At 48.3% G+C, this 21646-nt stretch overlaps 2 protein-coding genes across 5 annotated transcripts in view; one reads left to right on the forward strand and one right to left on the reverse strand.

Moving 5' to 3' along the window:
* Positions 1-1511: 1511 nt before the first annotated feature.
* On the forward strand, positions 1512-7799 carry PSMG4 (proteasome assembly chaperone 4). The gene is made up of 3 exons (XM_056330236.1): positions 1512-1775; positions 1902-1977; positions 7537-7799. The coding sequence occupies exons 1-3, from the start codon at positions 1596-1598 to the stop codon at positions 7656-7658; spliced, it is 378 nt and encodes a 125-aa protein (XP_056186211.1). The 5' UTR covers positions 1512-1595; the 3' UTR covers positions 7659-7799.
* Positions 7800-9164: 1365 nt separating this feature from the next.
* The window catches only part of SLC22A23 (solute carrier family 22 member 23), a 113708-nt gene continuing 101226 nt past the window's right edge, over positions 9165-21646 (reverse strand). For 2 of the 4 annotated variants that reach the window (XM_056330233.1, XM_056330232.1), the window contains 3 exons: positions 21230-21262; positions 19274-19397; positions 9165-13589 (listed from right to left, as the gene is read on the reverse strand). In XM_056330233.1, coding sequence (XP_056186208.1) covers positions 13232-13589; positions 19274-19397; positions 21230-21262 — 515 coding nt within the window. In that variant the 3' untranslated portion in view covers positions 9165-13231. The other 2 variants (XR_008820562.1, XM_056330234.1) reach the window with 2 other exon arrangements.

Consider the following 21646-nt stretch of genomic DNA (forward strand, 5'->3'; position numbering starts at 1 on the left):
GATTTTTGAGCCTCAACAGAAGCCTCAGCTTCTGCACGTACCTTGCGGGAGGCCAACCCATGTGGAGGCAAAGGATTGGGACAGGCTGCGGAGCGGGGATGGGGGGAGAGCTGGGTACCAGCACGAGCCTGATGCCGCCGCAGCAGTGAGGCAGGGGACAGGCGTAGCTGGAGTCTGCTGCCATGCATCCCATAATGCTTTGTGCGAGCAAGTGACAAATGTAGGGCAGAGGAGATGGCCTGCCACCCCCCCTCTCCCCGAGCTGATCGGGTGCAGTGGGATGTCAGGGTATGGCAGCTGGGCTGGGCTTAGCTGCCTCCCGGGATTTAGCGTGGATGCGGCAGCACGGGCAGAAATTAGCAGGGCTGAGGATTTTGTCTTTTGGCAGATGCCAGAAGAACTGGAGCAGCTTAGGGAAGAAAAGTGATGAACAGTTCCTTCCTTCCCCCCCCGCCCCCTCCACCCCCATTTTCTTCAATGTGGAAACAAAGTTTTAAAATTTGGACGTGGAAATTTTGATTTCTGGAAATATATGTGAAATCGGAGGCTGAGGAATACTGATTACAAAGCCAATCTGCACGGTTAAGTGGCTCATTCTTTACGCAGAGCTGCCCGCCCTGCCCGCGGTGGGAAGATGCACGTTTTCAACGGCAAAGGGCCGTTGGCCACCCGTGTGCCACCCGCGTTCTTACCAGCAACAGACACACAGGTCAGGAAAACCCTTTTCAGCAAGGACCAGCTCAGCTGTGCTCTGGAGAAAGTGTGGCGGGCACCAAACTCATCCCCAGCGCAGGGCCTTTAATCACCCGCGCTGCCATGTTCTCCTGGACCCGGCAGCCCCCACCCGCTTGCTTGTCGGTCCCCCGTAACGGTAAACACCTCCAGGGTTGACCGAAACCAAGGTCACCGTGACCTTCCTCCTGCCCTGCCCCGGGGGCTCCGAGGCTGCGCAGCATCTCGCCGGCCCCTCCGCTTTAGGCTGGAACCCCGGGCTGCTCCCGGGTGGCTCCGCAGAGCCCCGTGACCGGCGGTGCCGCCGCAGGCAGCGCTTCACCCGCCATCTAGCGGGGCTTCGCCGCCCCTGCGCGGCCTCCCCCGGCCCCGGCCCCGCGGCGGAGGGGGCAGCGCCGGTGAGCCCCGGGGGGCGGGGGGGGGCAGCGTGGCCGACCGGCTGCGTGACCGTGCGCTGGGGGCGCGCCGGGGCTGCCGGTGTGCCGCGGGGGGAGGCGCTCCGAGGGGAGGCTGTGTCCTTCGGGGGGGCGTACGGAGGGGGTGCGCACCGACCGGGGGGGTGCACACTTCGGGGGGTGGGGGGCGGGCAGGGGTGCGCCCCCGGGGGGGTGCGCGCAGTGACTGGGGCGGGGGGAGCGGCGCGCGTACCGCGGGGGGCTCCGCAGCCGGAGCGTGTGCGCCCCCCGGCTGCTGCCGGCCGGGCCCGGAGCCGGCGGCTGCGCAGGGCCCGGTGCCGGGGGTGGCACCGCCGGCAGCGTCTGCGGCGGGGCGGGCACGGCGGAGCGCCGCCTCCCCGGGCAGCGGGGCGGGCCGCCCGCTCGGGCCCTGCGCGCTGCGGCCTGGCTGCGCCGGGAGCGGGGCCGATGGAGGCGGCGGGCGGCGGCGGCGCGGCGGGGGGCGGCATCGCCCTGCACGACTTCAGCGGGCGGCTGGGCGAGCAGCGGGTGCACTTCCACGCCATGCGGCTGCGGGACTCGCTCTTTCTCTGGGTGGGCGCCGCGCCCGCCCTCGCCAGCCTGGCCGTCGCCATGTGCAGCCCCCGCGTGAGTGTCCCCGTCGCCTCCCCCGGGCTGCGGGACCCCTGCGGCGGGGCGGGGGGGTGGGGGGCGGCTGGCGGGGCCCCGCCGCCGGTGGGGACTGACCGGCCCCGTGCTCTGCTCCCGTTGCAGGACAGCATCCCGGTGGCCGCCTCGCTGCTGGGCGATCCCTCCGACACCGCCTCCGCCTGCCTGGCGCAGCGCTTGGGTAGGTGCGGGCGGCGGCGGGGCCGGCTGCGGGGCGGGGGGAGGGGGGGCTGCCTTCCGCGGGGGCGGGGGGGCCGGGCGGGCCGGGGCTGGGCCGTGCTTGTGGCCGTGGAGCCGCCGCCCCCGGTGTGTGTGGGGGGCGCGGGGGGGGCTGGCTCGCTGCCGCCAGCAGATCCCCCGGCAGACCCCCGGCACCGGCGGTTTCCACGCGGAGTCACTTTTTCCCAGCTGTGTGCGAGCCCCGGCCCGGGGGCTCTGCCTCAGGGCGCGCCGAGCATCATCCAACGCGTATGTTCATTTAATATTTAAGTTGTTATTTAATATCATATTTAATAGCCCAACCCGGGCCGTGGGTGTGAGGCAGGGAAAGCACATGCTGGTGCCTGTCGAGTGGGATTTCCAGTGACCTCTATAAACCTGCGATGCTTCTGTGCGGTGGGGTGGCTGTCACGCAAGGCACATGCATTTTGCCTAAAGATGAAGCCAGCCCTCATCGCATCTTGCACCCCTTAGCCCCCACATTCTGGGAAGTTCTGGCCTGGAAGGTTCTGGATCGTCTCACAGATGTCAGCGTTTGTTCTGCCTGGCCTTGCTGGGCACCTCTGAGGATGTCTTCTTTTTCAGCATGTGTAAGAGTATCCCGCTATGCCTAGCGCAGTGCTGACCTAGCCAGATCCCTGAGTCTTAATGCTTTCAAACTCCTGTATCTCCACTAAAACAAATACCTGGCCTCATGCGTCCTGGCACCTTCACATCCCTGGCTGCCACATCATGCTGGTCACTCATCATCACCTGCCTGTCACTGATGCAGCTCCAGCTGGTGAGCTGCTGCACTACTTGGTACCAGGTTTTAAATGCAAGATGCTGCACTGCTCAGTTTCATCTTACTTCTGTTACTTTGGTTGGAAGCGCCATGTAATTCTTCTGAATGATTTGTGTGCTGATCTTTGTTACGGGCGACATGCCCTGAGTTTGTATTGTCAGGTAGTTTGATGAGTCTACACCTACTTCTTCAGTATGGCCACTAATGCATTTATCAAAAAGGGTTGCTTACAAGACTGATCTTTGAAAAACAGTACCAGTGTCTTTTCTTCTTCCTGCTAACTTATCTTTTAATAACTGCTGTTGTAGTCTCCCCTGGTGGCAGCTCTTTCTCTACTTACTGGCTTCAACCATTTCCACTTTAAGTAACAATTCTGTGGGGTATTGTATAACATGATTTCTTTCTGTGTAATTAGTGCATTATCATTAAGAAGTCAGTAAAAATGTAGTCAGAGAGAGTTTACTTTGGAGAAAGTGTTACAGTTCATGCTGCTTTCCATTTGGTCTCTGCGTTACTCATTACTACTTCTGAATCTTGCTCTAAGCTTCTGTGTGGCACCAGAGTCAGGCTAACAGCTCTGTTGTCTCCGTGATTCTCTGTTGTCTCCGTGATTCTCACCCTCTCCTGTTCGGTTTTTTTTTGTTTTTTTTTTTTTTTTATTACACATCCTTGCTATCTCAACTCTTAAAAGACTTATTACTGATGTCACAGATAGGGTTGGTAGTAACGTGCCATTCTTGTATTAGTTCTTTCAGTATTCTAGGTCGGAGGCTGTCTGGGTCACCTGACTTTTCTCCTAGTAAGTGGCCTCGGTTTTGCTGCCTTTTTTTAAAAAGGTAATTTTCTTATTTACATTGCTAATTTCACATACTTTGTTAGTGAGAAGCGAGTGTTGCTTGGTACTGGAATATTGGTTACTCTTTATCCTCAGAGCATAATGCACCTTCCTATTTTTTTTTTTTGGTGTGCCTTTAGTGTCTTTAATTATTTCATTTTAAGCTTGCTGTGCCAGCTACGGCCCAGCTAGGCTTTTAGTCAATGTTCCTCTGTATCTGTGCCATCTAAACTCTGGGTTGCAGATATCCTTGCTAGTCAGCCCCTTTTATATTCTATTTATACATAGATACTATTCTTACTCGTGCTATCCTGCTTGAGGATATTGATACTGTATTGAGAAAGGCCTGTAGAGCTTTTTCACCTTTGGTTGGAAGGACAAAGTCAGTAATACACTTCTGGCTTTGAATAATTATTTTTCCTCTTCACCTGAGCATAACTGACTTTTGAAAAAAGAAATACATCTTCTTTCTGAAATCCTACAACTTAGTATTTAAGCTTGCTGTTGGCACTCCAGCAATTCAAGTCAGCTCATGGTCGCTTATTCCAAAATTATTTATTCTCCTGAAACCAGTGGATCTGCAAGATCATCACTAAGCATCTCTGTATCTTCTTTGTTCAGAGTGTTCGGTAAGGAAATCTGTGTTCTGCCTTGGCTAGAAACACCAAGCTTTACTGTCATTGGTGTTTAGTTTTCCTCTGGGAAATTAAACCCTGTTACTCCCATAAATTCTGTAATAACAGAGATGCTATTCACAGCCATGTCTGACTTTTAGCTGTACTTCCAAGGTAGCCTTTCTAACCATCCTGCCATGTGGTAATCTTCAGGCAGGCAGTATCTTCCCTGCCACTGCCCGCCCCCCCCCCCCCCCCCCCCCCCATGCCGTCACCATTTTTAGCATACCGTTTCCATTCTGGTCTTTGCAAGCGCTAACTTAAGTAACGCATGATGCCATTTGAATATAAGTATTTTTATTTCTTATCCTTCCCAGTCTTAATTCAGTCATCTGCCATTTATTCTTGCAATGCCAGGTTCCCTGCCACAGGGGAAGCAGGAGTTTCAGTGCTGCTGTGCATCAGTGTACACGTTCTCCCGTGTGGAGACTGGTAGGGGCCCTAGCCAGAGCAGCTGCATTTGGTGTACTGACTCCTTCCTTATTTCAGGGTTGGGTTTTTTTTTTTCCCTTTTCCATTGCTGAAGACACATTTGCCATGTTCCTCTTCCTCTTTCTACCTATTTTTACCTGTATCTGTTTGTGTTAGGTGGGTGGACTGTTTCCCACCAGCCTGCCTGATTGCTTTGGCATGAGATATGTCTCGCTAGTCAAGAAACCCAAATCCTAAAAGATTGTTTCCCATAGATTAGTGGAGTCCGATTCTTGAGAATGCCTTGTCCATTAGTGCCTCCCTTACCTGCCTATCCTGAAATCACAGTGCTTTTGGCCACAGTCACTGCTGAAAAGCACCATGGCTTCATCTTCCCTCTGTAGGGACTGGCTGGCTCTCGGTGAAGATCACCTTTGCCTCTTCTTTGAGGCTTTCTGGGCTGGGCACAGTTCTCCTCCACCACCTACCTCTCTTCCAGCATGAATGGTCTACAGACTTTTAACGCCTAATGCTTGTTCTGTCCATTCTCCTGCTGCTACGCCTCTTCAGGCTTAGGACTGGTGCCCAGTCCATAAGGTTGTAGGAGTGGGTCTGTGCTGGCATAGTGCCTCCTGGCACCTGGCATGCCGCGGCTGCTGGAGAAGCTTTCCTCCACTTCGAGGGGCTGGTGCAACAGGGGTTATTAGCCAGGCAATGTGAGGAGCAGCCCCGCTGCAGGGCTTTTTCAGTAAGCCTTATCTTTTGCAGTTTTCTGCTTTATTCTGAAGTTGCAGAGAGTCTTCCATGGAGGCATAAGGTCTTCCCTCTTTTGTCCTTCCCGTAAGAGTCCACATGTCCAAATGAATCTGCAGGCAAGGTTTCTCTTCCCAAGTAGCAAGTGATAAGACAAGAGGAAACGGCCTCAAGTTGCGCCAGGGGAGGTTTAGATTGAATATTAGGAAAGATTTCTTCACTGAAAGGGTGGTCAAGCACTGGAGCAGGCTGCCCAGGGAAGCGGTTGAGTTGCCATCCCTGGAGGTATTTAAAAGACATGTGGACATGGCGTTTGGGGACATGGTTTAGTGGTGGACTTGGCAGCGTTAGGTTTGTGGCTGGACTCGATAATCTTAGAAGTCTTTTCTAACCTAAATGACTCTGTGATTCTATGAAGTGGGGACAGAAAAGGTCCTGCTCCCCCTTAGAGCCCGGGAAGGGTGCTGGGAGCAGAGCTGCTTGGTGCAGGCAGCCCTGAGGGATTCACGGTGTTGCTGGGAACTGGAACAGCATCCCAGAGACTCGGATGGATCTTACGCAAACATAATTAAGAAGTTGAGTTTTGACACTGCAGTGTACAATATAGCTTCGTTAGCTAGGATAATGGTATTAATTAGTTCAGAATTAGCATTGCATTCATTTAGGGCATGATGATGAAGCACTAGTGCTTACAAAACATGCTGCTTTATACCACAAAATCTGGTGCCAAGCACTTTTGCAATCAGAGCAACGTGCTGCATTACATCAGCATTTTGTAGTGCCAAGTCTTAAAAGGCAAATGAGTCCTTGCATTTCAGAAACAGCTCTACTTTTACTGAGCTGGGAAGCTGGTAACCTGTTAGAATGGAAAATAATAATAAATTGATTTTCATAATGAAAATGCCTCAAAGGACTTGTTTAACTACATTTTGTATGTCTATATAGGTCTTCTGTAGTTAACTTTCTCATGTAGAAAGGACCGATGTATTAGGTCTGGTGTCTTTATTTTAATTTTTTAAATTTCAGATGATATTTTTGAATATTCAGCACAACAGTCTGATTTGTCCCTAGCATCATCAGCTCCCAGCTCAGCCCAGAATATCTCGTGACCCGAATACCATTTTTTGTCCTCCATTTTACACAACTCAGTTTAATTTTAGTGCCTATTTTGCCTCTATGGTGCTTACATTCTTCACAAAATTTAGCTTTAGCAATATATAGAGAGTTACAGCTTTGCTATATTACTATGGTAAAATCTAAGTAGGGTTCCATTTTATTTATAAAACACTTATTGGTGTTATCTGATCTGCACTGATAATTAAGTCTTCCTTCCCCAGTGGACATTATTTTTGTCACTGTTAATTGGCTCTGTCATGGAAGGCAGCTTTTAATTTTATAGCACCTCTCTCTAGGTATTTGTCATTACAGTAACTTGCAACTTGTGCTCAGCTTCATCACGTCCAGCCCAGGCTCTCCAGCCTCTTGAGTGTTAATGGACACCATACAAATAAAGGTTAAAGGAAACACATTTGTTGACAGCAGGCTTAGACAAGACTGGTGCGTGCTTTTTGGGAGCCTTTTTAGGGGTTCACAGTAAAACAGAACTTTGTTAATTGGGGCCCAATCACTTTCCTGTGCACTTTTCCCTCTGTTAAGTGTTTTCCACAGCACAGTTACCAACTCATAAACTAGATTTCAGTGCTAAGAGTCCAGTATAGTCTGTGGTTTCACTTAAACTGTACTATATTTAAGAAGCATCCAAAATCCACTAAAAGCACTGCAAGGCTTTTTAGTGACTTAATGGCTGTTTGCATCAGGCCAAAGACTAGTTGGTAGTCACCAGGCTTATATTGCCCATTTCAACGACCTGCATAGTTTTGCCCAACGTGCCAGTGCTCAAGGTACTTGTTCTGCTGTTCCTTTATAACTGGGTCCAGCTTGGCAGGAGTAGAGAACGTAGTCTTAGAAATCTGCATGGTACAGGTTTTTAAGAGGCTTGCTTGACTACCATCATCACTTTTATATAAAGAGCAAACTATGGCTGACTATTGTTTTGTCTTTTAGCCAGCAAGACGAAAAAACAGATATTTGTTAGCTACAATCTTCAAAATACAGACAGCAATTTCACCTTGCTCATAGAAAACAGGATCAAAGAAGAAATGATGGCTTTTCCAGAGAAGTTCTGAGTTTGCATCATTATAAAATAACCTGAAGTTTTTGTTTTAGAAAACCTGATTGCAATCTTCACACTGACATTTAGTACATTTGTTTTGTATTGTTTTGTTTGAATTTGCAATTGTTATTAAATATAGATGGACCTAAATACACTTGGACCTGGATTTTTTTTTTTTTTTCAAATTTGCTACTCTGTTAAGTAGGGGACAGGTGAGTAGAATAGAAAATATTCTGCAATGTATGAACATCATTGTAAAAATGTGCGCAGAGTCTGGCCTCCATTCAGTACTGGGATCTGCTGGGAAACTGGTTCCAAATTCTAGCTGTACAATTAATCTGTTACGGATTAGTATTGAACATAGTATGGCAGCTTGTAGTGCTCAAATAAGAAAGCCCACATTTTTGTGTTGTGAAGCTGTAACAAAACGAGTGTTGCTTTGCTCCTTTTAGCCCCTGTTGGTTGTTGATACTAGTGCTAAACACTGGATTTCCTTCAATCTCTTGGGCACTGAGGAAGGGTTTCACAAAGGGTTATCTGTACATCCCTGAGGGCTACACAGAAAGGAAAAGCACAGCTTGAATTTCAGGGCCATAGATAAAACTGTCAGGCTGCTAGAAGAGCATCATGTGTGTAAATTGAGCATACTTAGAAAAATCAGAGCGGTCACAACCACCACAGCAAAGTGTCCTGCTTCTACATCTCTGGACTTGCTTTTAGGTAGGATGGATATTCTTTCAAAGGCAGATCCATGGGCTGTTTTGTTCATTGAGAAAGGCAGGTAAAAGTGAAATATACCAAAAACTCCAAACCAGCCCCAGAGCCAGTGGCAGGGTAGCCATTTGCAGCTGTCGGTGTGTGCCATGCTGTGGCACACTGCCTGTTCGCAGCGATTTGCAGGAACACTGAGGTACCAACCTGATGAGCGAGTCCAGGTTATTTCTTTTTTCATTGCAAGTTGAGCCCTGCCTCAGGCATAAGCTTCTGATACAAACAAAACCCACTGGTACTGCTGCTAGACAACTGTCCTAAGTTCATCAGTTTTTCTGTAGGGTCTTACCTTGCTGTGGCACCGTAATCAGCAATTAAAAACTTTAACCGAGAGGTTGCTGATGTAGAGGGTGCAAACCTGATGAGCCTCTTGTCCAAAGGGGTTTGAACACCCAGTGGCTTCGGTGTTGGCAGATTTGATGTGGGCGCAGAGGGCCCTTCCTTACCTGCTGCGAACAGTCACTGGTCCTTGGCTGCAGTTCAAGATCAGAATAGCAAAAAACAACTGTTGGAGGGTATTTTCTTTTTAATTTACATGAGCCAGGAAACAGACTCAACCATTCTCCTGTGATTATAGTAAAGGATAATTAGTTGCAAATCAATGTGCTGATTTAATTAGCCTGATTTACAAGCAGCTCATTCTGTTTGTAGAGGAGGGTAGGACTGTTTGCTGAGATGCCACTGACATTAGCCACTGCCGAGCCGTTCCAGAAGTCATTGCGAGGGAGCCAGACCAAGGAGAGCAAACTGATGGGACAACGTCTTTTTATTCTGTACATTTACATACAAAGTTCTTTTCAGTAGGTACAACAGATGTAACATCATGCAGACATTTAGCTTGTAAGACTGTTTTCAGTACTTGATTTAAGCTTGTGCTATGAGGAAGCACCACCAGACTATTCATGATCAAAACATACAGTAACACGATTCTTTTAAAACTTCATCAGAAACTGAAATGGGGAGGGAGGTCTCACCCACTAGACATAACACACCGTACTCCTTTCCCAAAACATTTTACACAATACATTTAAAATGAGGTTTGTAATTTTATTTTTCTTAAAAAAAAAAAAAAGTTACAGTGGGGGAGATCATCCCACCCACTTAATAGCGTTGTCTTATGTGCCAGCTACAGGTGCGACTTGACATTCACAGAGTTCAGTTAATGGCACTTCTGCTTCCAGTTTGGTGACCTTTAGTGTTGGGTCCAGGAAGTGGCAACAGTTAAGTAAAATACTTCCATTAAAAAAAAAAACCAACAAAACAAACCCAAACAAAAAAACTGCTCAATGAAACCAAGAAGTAAATCACACAAACCCCTTTCTGAGTGACCACAAAACACTTGCAAACGGGCGACCTGTTGTTATCCATTTGCAGTGTGTCTGGTAACAAAAGCAGTACCGAAACCTTAAAAGGGGACAAAACCCCCAACATCAAGCATAATGTCACTTTCACATTTTTGTTTAAACTTACAAAGATGGAATAAAGCCCTTGAATGGTAAACCCAAAGGAAGATTCACTGATGAACTTGGAGGTTACTGAAGGTTCACAGAAAAAGGCCAAAATGGATAGGGCAGCTCTGACCGCTTTCCCTGTTGCAGTGGCCAGAAAGAGCCACCTGAGAAAAGCCTTTCCTGGTGATGGCTGTGGAGGAGACGCAGCTGCGGAGCTGGTGGTGCAGCAGACCAGGACCCCAGCAGAGCGCCCTGTCCTGCTGCAGGACCAGGCGGAGCAGGGTAAGCATCTCCGTATTTCCTTTCTGCCCTGCTGCATCACCTGGTACCCGACTCCTCCACGCAAGATACGCTTAGCAAAGGCTTTTCAACTCTGTGAGCGTGTGTGGAAAAAATTAATCATCACAGAAGTGTTTATTTTTTCAGGAAAAGGAGCAAAACTGGAGCTGCCAAGGCAGGGAATTAAGTTTGTGTTTCATTGTCGTGACAGAGGCAGAGGGCCAGACCAACTGGACAAGTTTGGGTTCCCCATGTTGCAGAAGATCAGTACCGACTACCTGGTTTCAGGCAAAAAAACCGCAAAAGCAGTAAATCAAGTCAATTTCATAAGATTTAAAAAAAAAAAAAAGCTGCATGTTCCTGTCACCTAGTTTGTTTACTATATAAATGTTGATATGTTTAAACAACCAGTCACTTCCCTGGGCCCGTCTGTCATCAGAGAGCAACCACCAGAATAGGAAACAATAAAGCGCTGTGGACAACAGCGGTGAGCACACCAGGACCGCTGACAGTGCTGGAAGCAGCCAGTTCTATAGGCTTGTGGATGGTCTACAAGAGCCGTACCGTAGCTTGAGCACACAGGCACAGAGACCATGAACGAAGGAGCTGCTGGCTCCACGGCACGATGGACGGCAGGACGCTGCTCTCCGCCTCTGCGCTTGCACCTTCTCCACTTTCAGGCCCTTTTTCTCTTCCCTTAAGACTTGTTTTGCTTCTTCAATTTTTTTGTTGTGAAACCCTGTTTGTTTTTCCCCCACCTCAATGTGCGTGGCTTGCAACAAGCATCTTGCATCGAAGGCAAAAGGTATTGCACAAATCTGGCATGTGAATACTGCGCGAATGGGGAACACCTGGGCTTTTTCCTTAGGTGAACACTGACTGCGGAAGTCTCAGCACAAAACAAAAAGAGAAGCAGCTGCGCTCAAGCTCGACAATAAAACTTGAGTGCAAGGAAGATCGGGCTCTCACTGTCACAGCAAGTCTAGCAAAGGTGAAAAAAACCAGTAGTGTAACTTTGGGCAAAACTACCATCAACTGGTCCAGTGTTTCTTACCAGGCTCAAGAAGAACCCGAATGTCCACATCCTCTGTACAAAAATTAGCAGCTTTAGGACAACATTGTTACTCTGAACACAACAATCTGTCACTTCTGCAGGTCTACCTGTCCCCTTGCAGCATCTGAGGCTGTGCTACTTACTGCATCGCCCACCCGGGAGCATGTATCTCTGATTTATTGGGGACTGTAAGAAGACATCGGCAGCCTAATGGAGGATGGAAATTGTTAGGTACAGTAGTTAATTGACAATATATACAGCAAAGGAGAAAGGGGGAGGGAAGGTAGAGGAGGAAAGTGCAAATGAGCACTTTCTACGTGTGTGAACGCAAGATGTACATCAAACAAAGTGGCAATCATATGGACACTCAATACAACATTGACATCCTGCTGCTCTGTTTGTCTGAACGTCTGCACTACCGAGCAATCACAAATGGATGGCCTGAGTGAGAAAGGAGAAGAGGGAGGGAGAGCAGGGAGATTAACTACAATGCAAGAAAGCTGTTTGTTTACAAAGTCCTTGCATTGAACTAGATCCTCACGATATTCACACAGTGAGAACCAAAAGCCGATGGCCAAAGGAAATAGTTGGTTTGGGGCCTGGAGGAGAGAAGTTGAGTGGCCACTATCAAAGTGCCATCTGCACAGCAGGAGACAAACTGGATGTTCACTTTGCTTAGGCTAGAGTAGGACTGATCCAATTTGAGTGAACTTTTTTTTTTCCCTGAATGAAAATCCTACGAGAGCAGTTGGGGATGCGGGGAAATCTGTGTGAGTTCATTGTATATTCTTGGGTCAGAACCAGAAAACACCTCTAAAAGCCCCAAGACAGCCAACAGCAGACCGTAAGTCATTATTCACAGGCCATCAACTCATTCCTTTCAAATAGTCACTTAAACATTTTGTCCGTGTAAATTTAAACCCCGAACCCTGGTTCTAAAACCAGGTAAGATAATACCAGGACACTCATTCCCAGGAGTGGGAAGCCCAGTTGTGCTGTCTATGGAATAAAAGTACGGATCGTAGCCCATGCTCCTTACTTTTCACCTCTGCTGGTCTATGCTCTTCCTCTGGAGCAGTCAGTCAGAGATTCTGGGCCTCCTGGTAATTAAAGCCATTCTCGGCAAAACTAATTTTTGCATCATTGGTCAGATCATTTACATTATCAACACTACTATTAAAGACCAGCAGGAACTGGCTAAAATAGATTAATGGACTCTTAAAATGCAGAAGGCTGATTCTTGTTGAAAATCAGCTTATTTGGGTAGGGTTTTCTTCACTGCATTCAGTAAAAAACCCCCAAACTAATATAGAAAGTAACTTATAAGTGCACATGGGCTATAAAAACAAACACAAGCTGCCTAAAATGCAGTCAGAGTTTGAGTCACAACAGGCTTTGCTCTGTTTTTTCGTTTTTTCTTTTTTCTTTTGGTGTACACAAACACAGCAGGCAACGTGGGCGCTTGGACTTTCTAGACAGGCAGAAGAATGTTGCACAAGTCTAAGTTTCAGTCAATTCAACTTTGCAGTGGATCCCTCTTTCCTTTAAAGAAACACAAAAACAAAACAGAAAACAATCCCCCCCATGGTTTCTTTCTTGGAATGGCTGCACCTCTTATAATAAGATGGCTTCATTTTTGTGATCTATGAAAGGAAAAGGAAATAAAGTGCTTCTTGAGAATAAATCAAAATAAATATACATATTTAATGGCAGGAAAAAAAAGAGTTCTGAAGGGCTACCTCCAGCCAGGTCTTTTCTCAGATGAGTCTTTTCCCCCATAACTTTTTCAAGAGCAATCTGCACAACAGTTGAAGATGCCAAAAGTTGCTTTAGCAGCAGAGTTGAATTCCCCCAAATCTGTGTCTGCTCCATCACTGGTTTGTAAAATCTGTGCAAAACACCTTTGCCCAAAGTGCTGCTCCTCCTGCACAACAGCATCAAATAAAATACAAAAGAAAGAGGAGAATGGAAAAAAAAAACAAACGAAAACCCCACCCAACCAAAAACAACAAGAAAAAAAAATCCACCCGGTTACATCGACTTCATCCCATTGGCAGTGGTGTTCTCTGAGATCCCGTCACTCACGGCTGCTGAGTCATGAAGGCCAGAGTAATCCTTGAGTTCAGAGTTTGTCAGGAGCAGGGGCTGCTCCCCCTTCTTGTGTGGCAGGAGAGGCTGCCGGGTGTAATGTTCCCCGTCCGGGATGTTCTCAGGCAGGTTCTGGTTCTTGCTCTCTGGCAGCAGCAGGATGCAGATGATGCAGATGAGCGTACAGCAGGCGAAGATGACATGGTGGAGGAAGTAGCCTTTCTGGTTGTGAAGCTCCATGATGGGGGCGGTCAGGCGGCCGAAGCCCGCGCTGGCCAGGACCAGCCCCAGCCCGCCTCCCCTGCGGACACAGCAGAGGTGAGAGCCCGGCCCCGCAGCCCCCTCGCTCCTGGTCCCGCAGACCAACTCCCTGTCCAGCACGCACCTGAGCATCAGAAAGCTCTGAGGCAAGCCTGGCTTGCTCACAGCTTTCATACTGCACGGTAACTCAAGCAGGGAATTGCTTTGCTGTCGTAGATCATTGCTGCCTCTTTGCCTCAGCGTGGGGAAACAACTATACCCACTGCAGTAGCTTTTCACACCCGTGTAACTGCCCCCGTGTAAGAGGAAGAGGAGCTTTGTCACGTGAGTGTGTAGACAGCCCTCTAAAGTATTCCTATTTCCAAGTATTTCTATATTCAGTGGAGGATAACCAGATTTCACTTCGCATGCCAGCCTTCTCCAGCTCACGCCAAGAAGCAGTAGGTGCAAAAGTCAATTTTGGCTGCCTCTAAAGTGTCTTGCATCAGTCAGCAGTGGAGGCAGATTAGACTTTATAGGCCACTACCCTGGTCCCTTACACAAAACACTGAGTGCTGAAATATTTTCTCCATAAAAACATGTTGTGGCTGGAACCTCTCAACACACTGATGTTATAATAAAATGCACACTTTTCAGAAAAAAAAGATAACATAGCTAGTGGTCAGAACAGGAAAACAAGAGTTTGGGATTCATTTCTGAGACCTCCTCTTAACTCGCTGTACAAGTTCAGGTACATCCCTCACTTCACTCTTTCTTGTTCTTGTATCACAGAAAGGTTACAAAAAACTTAGCATTGGTGAAATGCTTAAATTATAAATAGGTAACTTTATAAAATATTTATAAAATAATAGCAGAAATGCTTATTACTTAAATGCAACGTGCTTGTGTATTGAGATGATACATGCACGCACAACAAAAAACAACAGAAACACATTAAAGCTTAAAAAAAGTGCAAGAATAACCTCATCTTCCTCCAGCTGCAAGCGTGGCAGTTGCTTGTGCAAGCCAAATTCAGTGCTCTCTCATGACACCCGCCTATGCCAGCAACCTCTCTTGCAGTCCCTCGTCTTGCTCATCAGCCTCTCCAGCTGCTGGAGCAGCGGGCCGGGCACACCTGCAGCACCATGTGCATGCCCACCTTGTTCCGAGGCACAGCTCGTGCTCATCTCTGCTGGGTGACCCCGCGCAGAAGCGGCACCGCAGGCGTTTCTCTGGGGCAGACCATTCCCTCCTTCTGCTGCGGCACCACTGAGGTCTCCAGCCAGCCAAGTGTCACCCTCAAGTGACTTGTTTTAGTAAAACCTTTGAGAGTGGCAGCCTGTCCTTCATTTCCCAAAGACGCTGCTGCCTGCAGAGGGAGGTCTCCCTGTGAGCTTAATCACTGGCACCCTGCTCCCCACGCCTCCATCTCCCGGCTCGCCTGGGCAGCACGCTTCCTGCAGCTCCTCTGGGAGATGCCATCTATTCCCAAACCCTCTGGTGATCAGATAGGCTCAGGTGCTTCAGTTCCTGGCCCAAAAGCAGAGATGTAATTATTAACGATAACTGGACCTTATAGAAGACAACTGAACTGCTTTACATCAGCCATTTGGAAAAAAAGAAAGCTTCATCTACTATTGAGCATACTAGTAATCACAGCATTACAAACCTACAAATGCCAAATTCACTCAGCCAACCACCGTGTTAAAGCTAATCTGCACCCAATCCTTTCCAAAACCCACCGCTGCTTACTTGACAGCTGAAGTGCAGCAAGCACAGGGTTCAAAAGATGCTCTTGGGACACTGACTGGATCAAAAACCCACATATGCACCTTCTAATTCTTCCGACTCGGCAGGGCATTTTTCACAGACAACAGTGATTTCCCCAAATACTGCAAAAGCCCTTATTAAAAACTTGCCAGCTTTCCAATGGCAATTTAGCAACCCAGCTGAATGCGGCCATTGTGCAGCTGGCCTCCCTGCAACTTCATTAATACGCTCACATGAGTAATCGACACAACCAGCCCTGAATGCATGGCAAATCACTCTCCAAGCTGGCTCTGGAGCAACAAAAACCTGGCTTATTTACATCAGTATTTGCTACAGCTAAATTGTATCTCAACCCCCAAGAAGGACCTGAGGTGAGTTTTAAAAGCCGCTGTAGAAGGCCATCAAACAAGCTGAAAGGAAACAGGAAAAGGCAACAACAAAGGCGGCTCTGTCGTTACAGGGCAAGTAGCTTCAGATCTGGAAGGGGAAAAAAAAAAAGTTTTTCCATATGACACCAGTCATTAGAGCAGGCATTACTTTATCCAGCACCATCACAACCTGACAAAAGAATGCTTGAAAATACATTTTGGTATGTGTCCTAGAAGATGATTTTTTAAAAAATGTTTGATTATACTGCAAAGACATAAATTCAGGGGTGGGGGGAGGGGAGGAGAGAAAAGGAAACTGAAAAATGCTGTCAGGAATTTTTTGTTATTCACATGCACATCAGGGAAATGGGTACAGGGCAAGAGAGGCAGCACCCTTGTAATTCACACTTTCTGCAGGTGCCACAGGGCAGCAGGTGGAAATCAAAACCATTGAGGGTGTTTTTGGGGCACCGCTCTTCCTCAGTGCCAGGTCTCCCGTGGGAGGAGGCCAGTGTTGGTGCTTCCAGGGCGCTCCGAGCTGCAAAGCAGAGCCAGGAGAGGGACTGTGAGGGCTGCTGGCTTATGGTCCTGGCGTGGGCAAATCATGAAAGGACCTTGGTCCACAATTTTGCCCTCAGAAGGGGCCTCCTAGCTCACAGGGGAGAATTTCCTCGCTCGCTGCCGCAGCGTTTTTTTCAGAGAGCAGCAAAACACCCTCAGTGATATTCTCTGCTCAAACCAGGCTAAGCCCAAGAAAGGGGATTTGCCCTTCTCACCACTGCTCAGGGGAGCAGAGGAACGTTAATCCTATCTTCAGATGGCCATTTGTCTGTCTTGAGCAAACATCTGGGCCACCCGGGTGGCACGGCTCAGGGTACAAAAGAGCCAGAGCACCACTCGGGCTGGAGGAGTGGAGAAGATTTTAGGAGAGCACGTGCTCCAGCCTCCCGCACAAAGCAGGGCCAGCACTGGATTCAGACCAGGTTTTGAGGGCTCTGACCAGCCAGCTCAGGCACTTCTTGAAGTCAGTCCTTGGAAACCTCCATGGTTTTTCCCTGCCTTTCCTGTCTGTAAGTGACCCTGTTGTGCGCTCAGTCCCAGGCCAGAGCTTCTTTGGCACACCAGGGCATCCCTCGGCTTCACGGGGCAAGGCGCTGCCTTTGGAAAGCCAGGCCTGGTTCAGGTCCCAGTAAACAGCACCGTACCCGCTGGAAATTTGGGTTGAGATGGCTCTTGATGGGTAAAGCTCCTAATTTCTAATTTCCACTCTCCATTTCTTTGGCCAGGTGGGCACAAAAGCAGGACAGAGAGAGAAAAACCAACAGATCTCTCTCCCACTTGGTAGTAACTGAGCACACAGAGGACGGGGAGAGGACACGCTATGCTTTCCTCAGCCTATTCCTACCTAGTAGCTGGGCAGACTGCAGTGGTGTTCCCATCAAGATTGTTAGAGATGGATTATCAGCACCCCTTAGTGCTTAGATTCAGTTTTTGGAAGGAGCTCCATACCAAAGCCCCCGGTACAAGGAACGGGAGCTGCAGGTGAAGCTCTCCTAACCTAGCACCAGGAGACCGGGGTGCAGTGCAAGGGCACGAAGACCCCTCTGTGCCACATGACAGCATGGGACCTTTGTGCTTCTGGAGCAGGTGGCACCTCTGGGCGATGAAGATGGCTGCTTTCCTCCTACACCGCTGTAACTGTTCATCTCAACCCCACAGCAGCAGAGCTGGCCGGGTGCTACGGCTTCACTATTATGCCACCACTACTCCGACAACAGCAGCGCTGTCTTCCTCCCTTAGGGATGGGGGATTACAGGTAAAGGATCTGATCAGAGAAACCCCAGAGATGGCCCCAGTGCTCTCTCTGCCTCCCTTTTCCTTAAGGCTCCTCCACATTCAACCAAAAGTATATTGACATGGTCTGACACGCTGAAGGGCATCCAAGGCAGTATTCTGGGGAACAGGTTATGAGGGAGCAGGCAGATCCCACCAAAACCCAAGATACAAGGAAGCTTAACGACACACCTCTGCCTGAGACAGGATTACACACAGCGCTGAGCACCACCCACTAATTAGAGCCTGGAGTGGTTCTTATCAAGAGCTTCACAGTGACAGGACCACAAAGCACTGCAGTGTCATCATCCCTATTAATAAATGGGGACCCTGAGGCATATCCAGCTATGGTCACTCGCCTGGTGTCACCCAGCAGAGTCAGGGGAAGCAGAATTTCAGCTCCCAACCAGGATTTTGTCCCCTTCCCTGTAGACATATAAATGATTTAAGAAAAATAGCTTGCAAAGTTCACACTGTGCATCTGACATTGGTAGATTCTCTTCTGGTTGACGTGGCCAATTCCTTATCTATGTGTCTTTCAAACAGAGACAAGGAGAAAATTAAAGAGGCATAAAACCACCATACTGAGTGACACACACTGAAGTAAATAGCTGTTAGTGTTTTGGGTGCTGTATAACCTCACCACTCACATTGCCTTTCCCTGTGGAAATAACGTTACCTGTAAAATACATTCACAAAGTCAGATTGCTTGGAAGAAAAGGCCATGGATCAAGGAGACTCTGGCTACTCAGCTGACAGTTTTGCTGTAATACTTCTGCAAAGTTATTGAAAAGGTATATAATTTGGAGGGGGAAAAAAAAAAAAAGCGGAAAAACCCGCGATTCCTCTTCCCTCCACCCTCTCTTCCTCCCATCCATATGACCTACATTCCTGGGAAATTCAATGGAGGCCAGGCAGACTCCTGAATTGCTGCAGCATTGCTGAAAACATAATCTAGAACACAAAAGCACAACCTTTGTGCTGTGAAAGGTAATAAACAGTGAATACAGAAAATGGTACAAAAACCTGACAACACATTTTATGAGAAGCTCTCCAGCAAAGACCATCTGCCTGATTTCTACTACTGCCTGGGGTGAAAGCACTCCTTTTTAAAAAAAACTTTGAGCCTTTGCTAAAATAGATCTGGGTGCAAAGAGAAAGATGACTATCTGCAATAAAAGGCAAACCACTCACACTGATGCTGCTGTAGGAGAGGCAGACTTGCAGAGCACCTGTACACACCAAAAGCATTTAACACCACATGCTGCAACACCTCCTTTCCATCAAAGTACCCCTATAGCTGGCCTGATTAATTAATGGAGGCAGGGATTGCTGGCACCTATGTCCTCCTCTGCACACTTGTGGAATTTCTCTTTTAATATCAAGCCACATATTCACATGGTCACTGCTTGTACAAGTCCAGCCAGAGTATGTGAAGCAGTGACATGGTTCAACTGCACTATCTGGTTCCGCTAAGTATTTAAGACCATACTGCACTGCAAACAAATGCAATTCATGATGCCCAGCTTACTGAAAATCACCACGATGGGACACAAGGTGGAGCTATGGGAAACAAAGCCTCTGTCTACAGACAGGCATTTACTTGGGCAGACTGACTGCAGTGACATTAAGGAGCAGCCCAAAAATTGCTATGAGGTCTCCAACTATGGGGGATTTCTCCTCCCATACAGTGTATTAAGTTACACAGTCAGTTATCAATTAAATGAGGATAATTTCATCCCTACTCTTTGAAGAGGGGACTCCAGTGTCTCACCTGATTACTGTGGGTGTGATTTCAGCACAGAAGAACACGCTGAGGCTTCCAACCGCATGCGAAGAAAACATACCCACGATGGAAAATGCAGTAGAGAATTTGTCTTTGACACTGTCACTCATACCTGCCAAGACAAGTGTGTTTATGAACAGTGAGGATAAGGCCAAACTTCCAAGGAAGAAAACAAGGAAAAATTGTTTCTGTTACTCATCCTCCCTAGACAAGAACTTGAGTCATTTTTGTAATACTAATTTAAAACTGGTATTTATAAAATCCATTCCCTAAGCACCTGAAACACAAACATACCTGAAAAAAACCCCATAATGCCATGCCAAAAATGGCAGTGATCTCTGAATTGCTTATGTCCAGCCACCACAAAAAAGTAAAACCCAAGAAAAAAAAATAGATCTTTGGGCAGTCTTTTAGGCACCAGCCGCTTCCCTCCCACGTTTGACAGACAAGCGGAGGCAGCCAGCGTTCATCAAGCTGCCAAACATCTGGTACAGCTCGGTGGCTTAGGCACCAGGGAGGCTTGTAGGACAAGAGGGAAAGAAATAACAGTGCTCCCGTCTCCGTGCTAAGCCCCTGCACATGATCAGTCTGCAGACTCTGCCCTAATAGCCGGCTTGACAGCCTTCACCTGACACCCTGGGTGAGAAAAGCTGATGCCAAGGACGGTGAAGCCCTCCCCTAAGTCACTGTGTCCAGCAAGGCTCTTTGCTCAGTCATTTCATGGCTGGATGGCAGCGAGGTTTCCAGGGGTGAACAGTGTCTACCAAGCACAGGGAGAAACCCCAGTAAATGTAAACAAAGCTAAAGGATTCTGTCTCCTGGCCACAATGACAATACATCTCTCATTTGATCCCTGCTCCCCACCTTCTGCGGGCAGGGATGGGATATCTGATCCAGGGTTGCACAAGCTCCCGTGGGTCCCTCCTGGCCAGCGAGGAGGCCACGTTGTTTGAACAGGCTATTGCACCATATGAGGGGAACACATCATGCCTGACAGGAGCACTAGGGAAAGGGCTGGAGCTTTGCGGCCAATGTCCCCCACCTTCCTCCAGCCAAGTCCCAAGATCTGCTTGGAGAAAGGGCTGCTCGGCAGCATGCAGTCTCAAGCAGGTGCACTCTCTGGGTTGGATCTAATGAAAAATAACACCTGCTTTTGTTCTTGCTGAACATATCAGCTGCCTGGAGAGCAAAAGGTATTTAGGAGCTCTTTGGTTACAACTTCCAAAACATGCTGCAGCCTGCTCAGGGCTAAGCTCTTTCTGCAACGCACCCCAAACTGGGGAGAGAGAGCAAATACTGCCAGCAGAGAAGGATGTGAGTGTGGCACCTTGCAAACTATGGGTCTCCGAGGTAACTCTTGCACAGCGGGTGAGGCTGCACTCCTGACCCTCCAGGGAGCCGGGGACTGCTCAGCAGAACAGACGCAGAAAAGCTGGGCAAGGTCAGGTCCATTAAATCAAATACAGAAGGGTAAATTTTGTTCCCCTGTAGCCTGTTACTGCATTGCTATTATAGTATTTCAGGCTGGGATAAGTGTCCAGGGAAGTATCTTCTAAAGGTGCCTAAGTCCCCTTATCAGAAGGGACTTTAGCATCTCAGATCTTTCTGGAAAAAAACAGACTGGCAATGTTGCTTCTGAGAAGGAGACTTTCTAAGAAAGCCTTGCCCCTTATCTAAAAAATAAACCTCGGGTGATCTTTGCACCTTCTCTTGACATGCAGAGGCGTGTCAGACTGTGGAGGGGATGCTACACTGAGAGACTGTATATAAACGAAGAAGCCAGCCTGCCAGCGGGGTCCCCAGGCACGGTGTAGAAGTGGCCTTTCCCCCTGCACCCGTCTGTGGGAGCAGCTCTCCTGCGGGTGCTTTGGCTCCAGCCTTTCAGATCTACCCGCTCCCGGGGGAGGGCTTCCCACACGGTGCTGACCCATCTGGAAAGCATACCTGAGTCTGGAAGTTGACTGTATTTTCCAATCACTGGATCCAAGACCACAGAAGTTAAGAGTACGATAAAAGTAAGAGAGAAAGGGAGAGAACACAAGAACATACTATTGGTTACATACTTATTTATTCAAAGGAAAAGAAACAAACCCAGGTAAATTCCACATGCCACCCTAGCCCCCTGCACCCCACTCCCACACCCTGCCTTCTCCTTTCCAGTGCCATGGCTGGCACATCTTCCCCTGGCCACCAGATAGAACACACCATTTCCAGGCCCCTTTCAGCTGGAGGACAGCATGCTAATGAGGCAGTGATAACAAACACAGCAGTAAAGCTTTTTTAAGAGCCCCAGAATTACCACTGGGATTAACACAAAGGCCTCTTTGTCATTAATGAAGGGGGAGAAGAGAAACTGCCCTC

Source organism: Falco biarmicus, chromosome 3, assembly GCF_023638135.1.
Source record: "Falco biarmicus isolate bFalBia1 chromosome 3, bFalBia1.pri, whole genome shotgun sequence".
Lineage (NCBI taxonomy): Eukaryota > Metazoa > Chordata > Aves > Falconiformes > Falconidae > Falco > Falco biarmicus.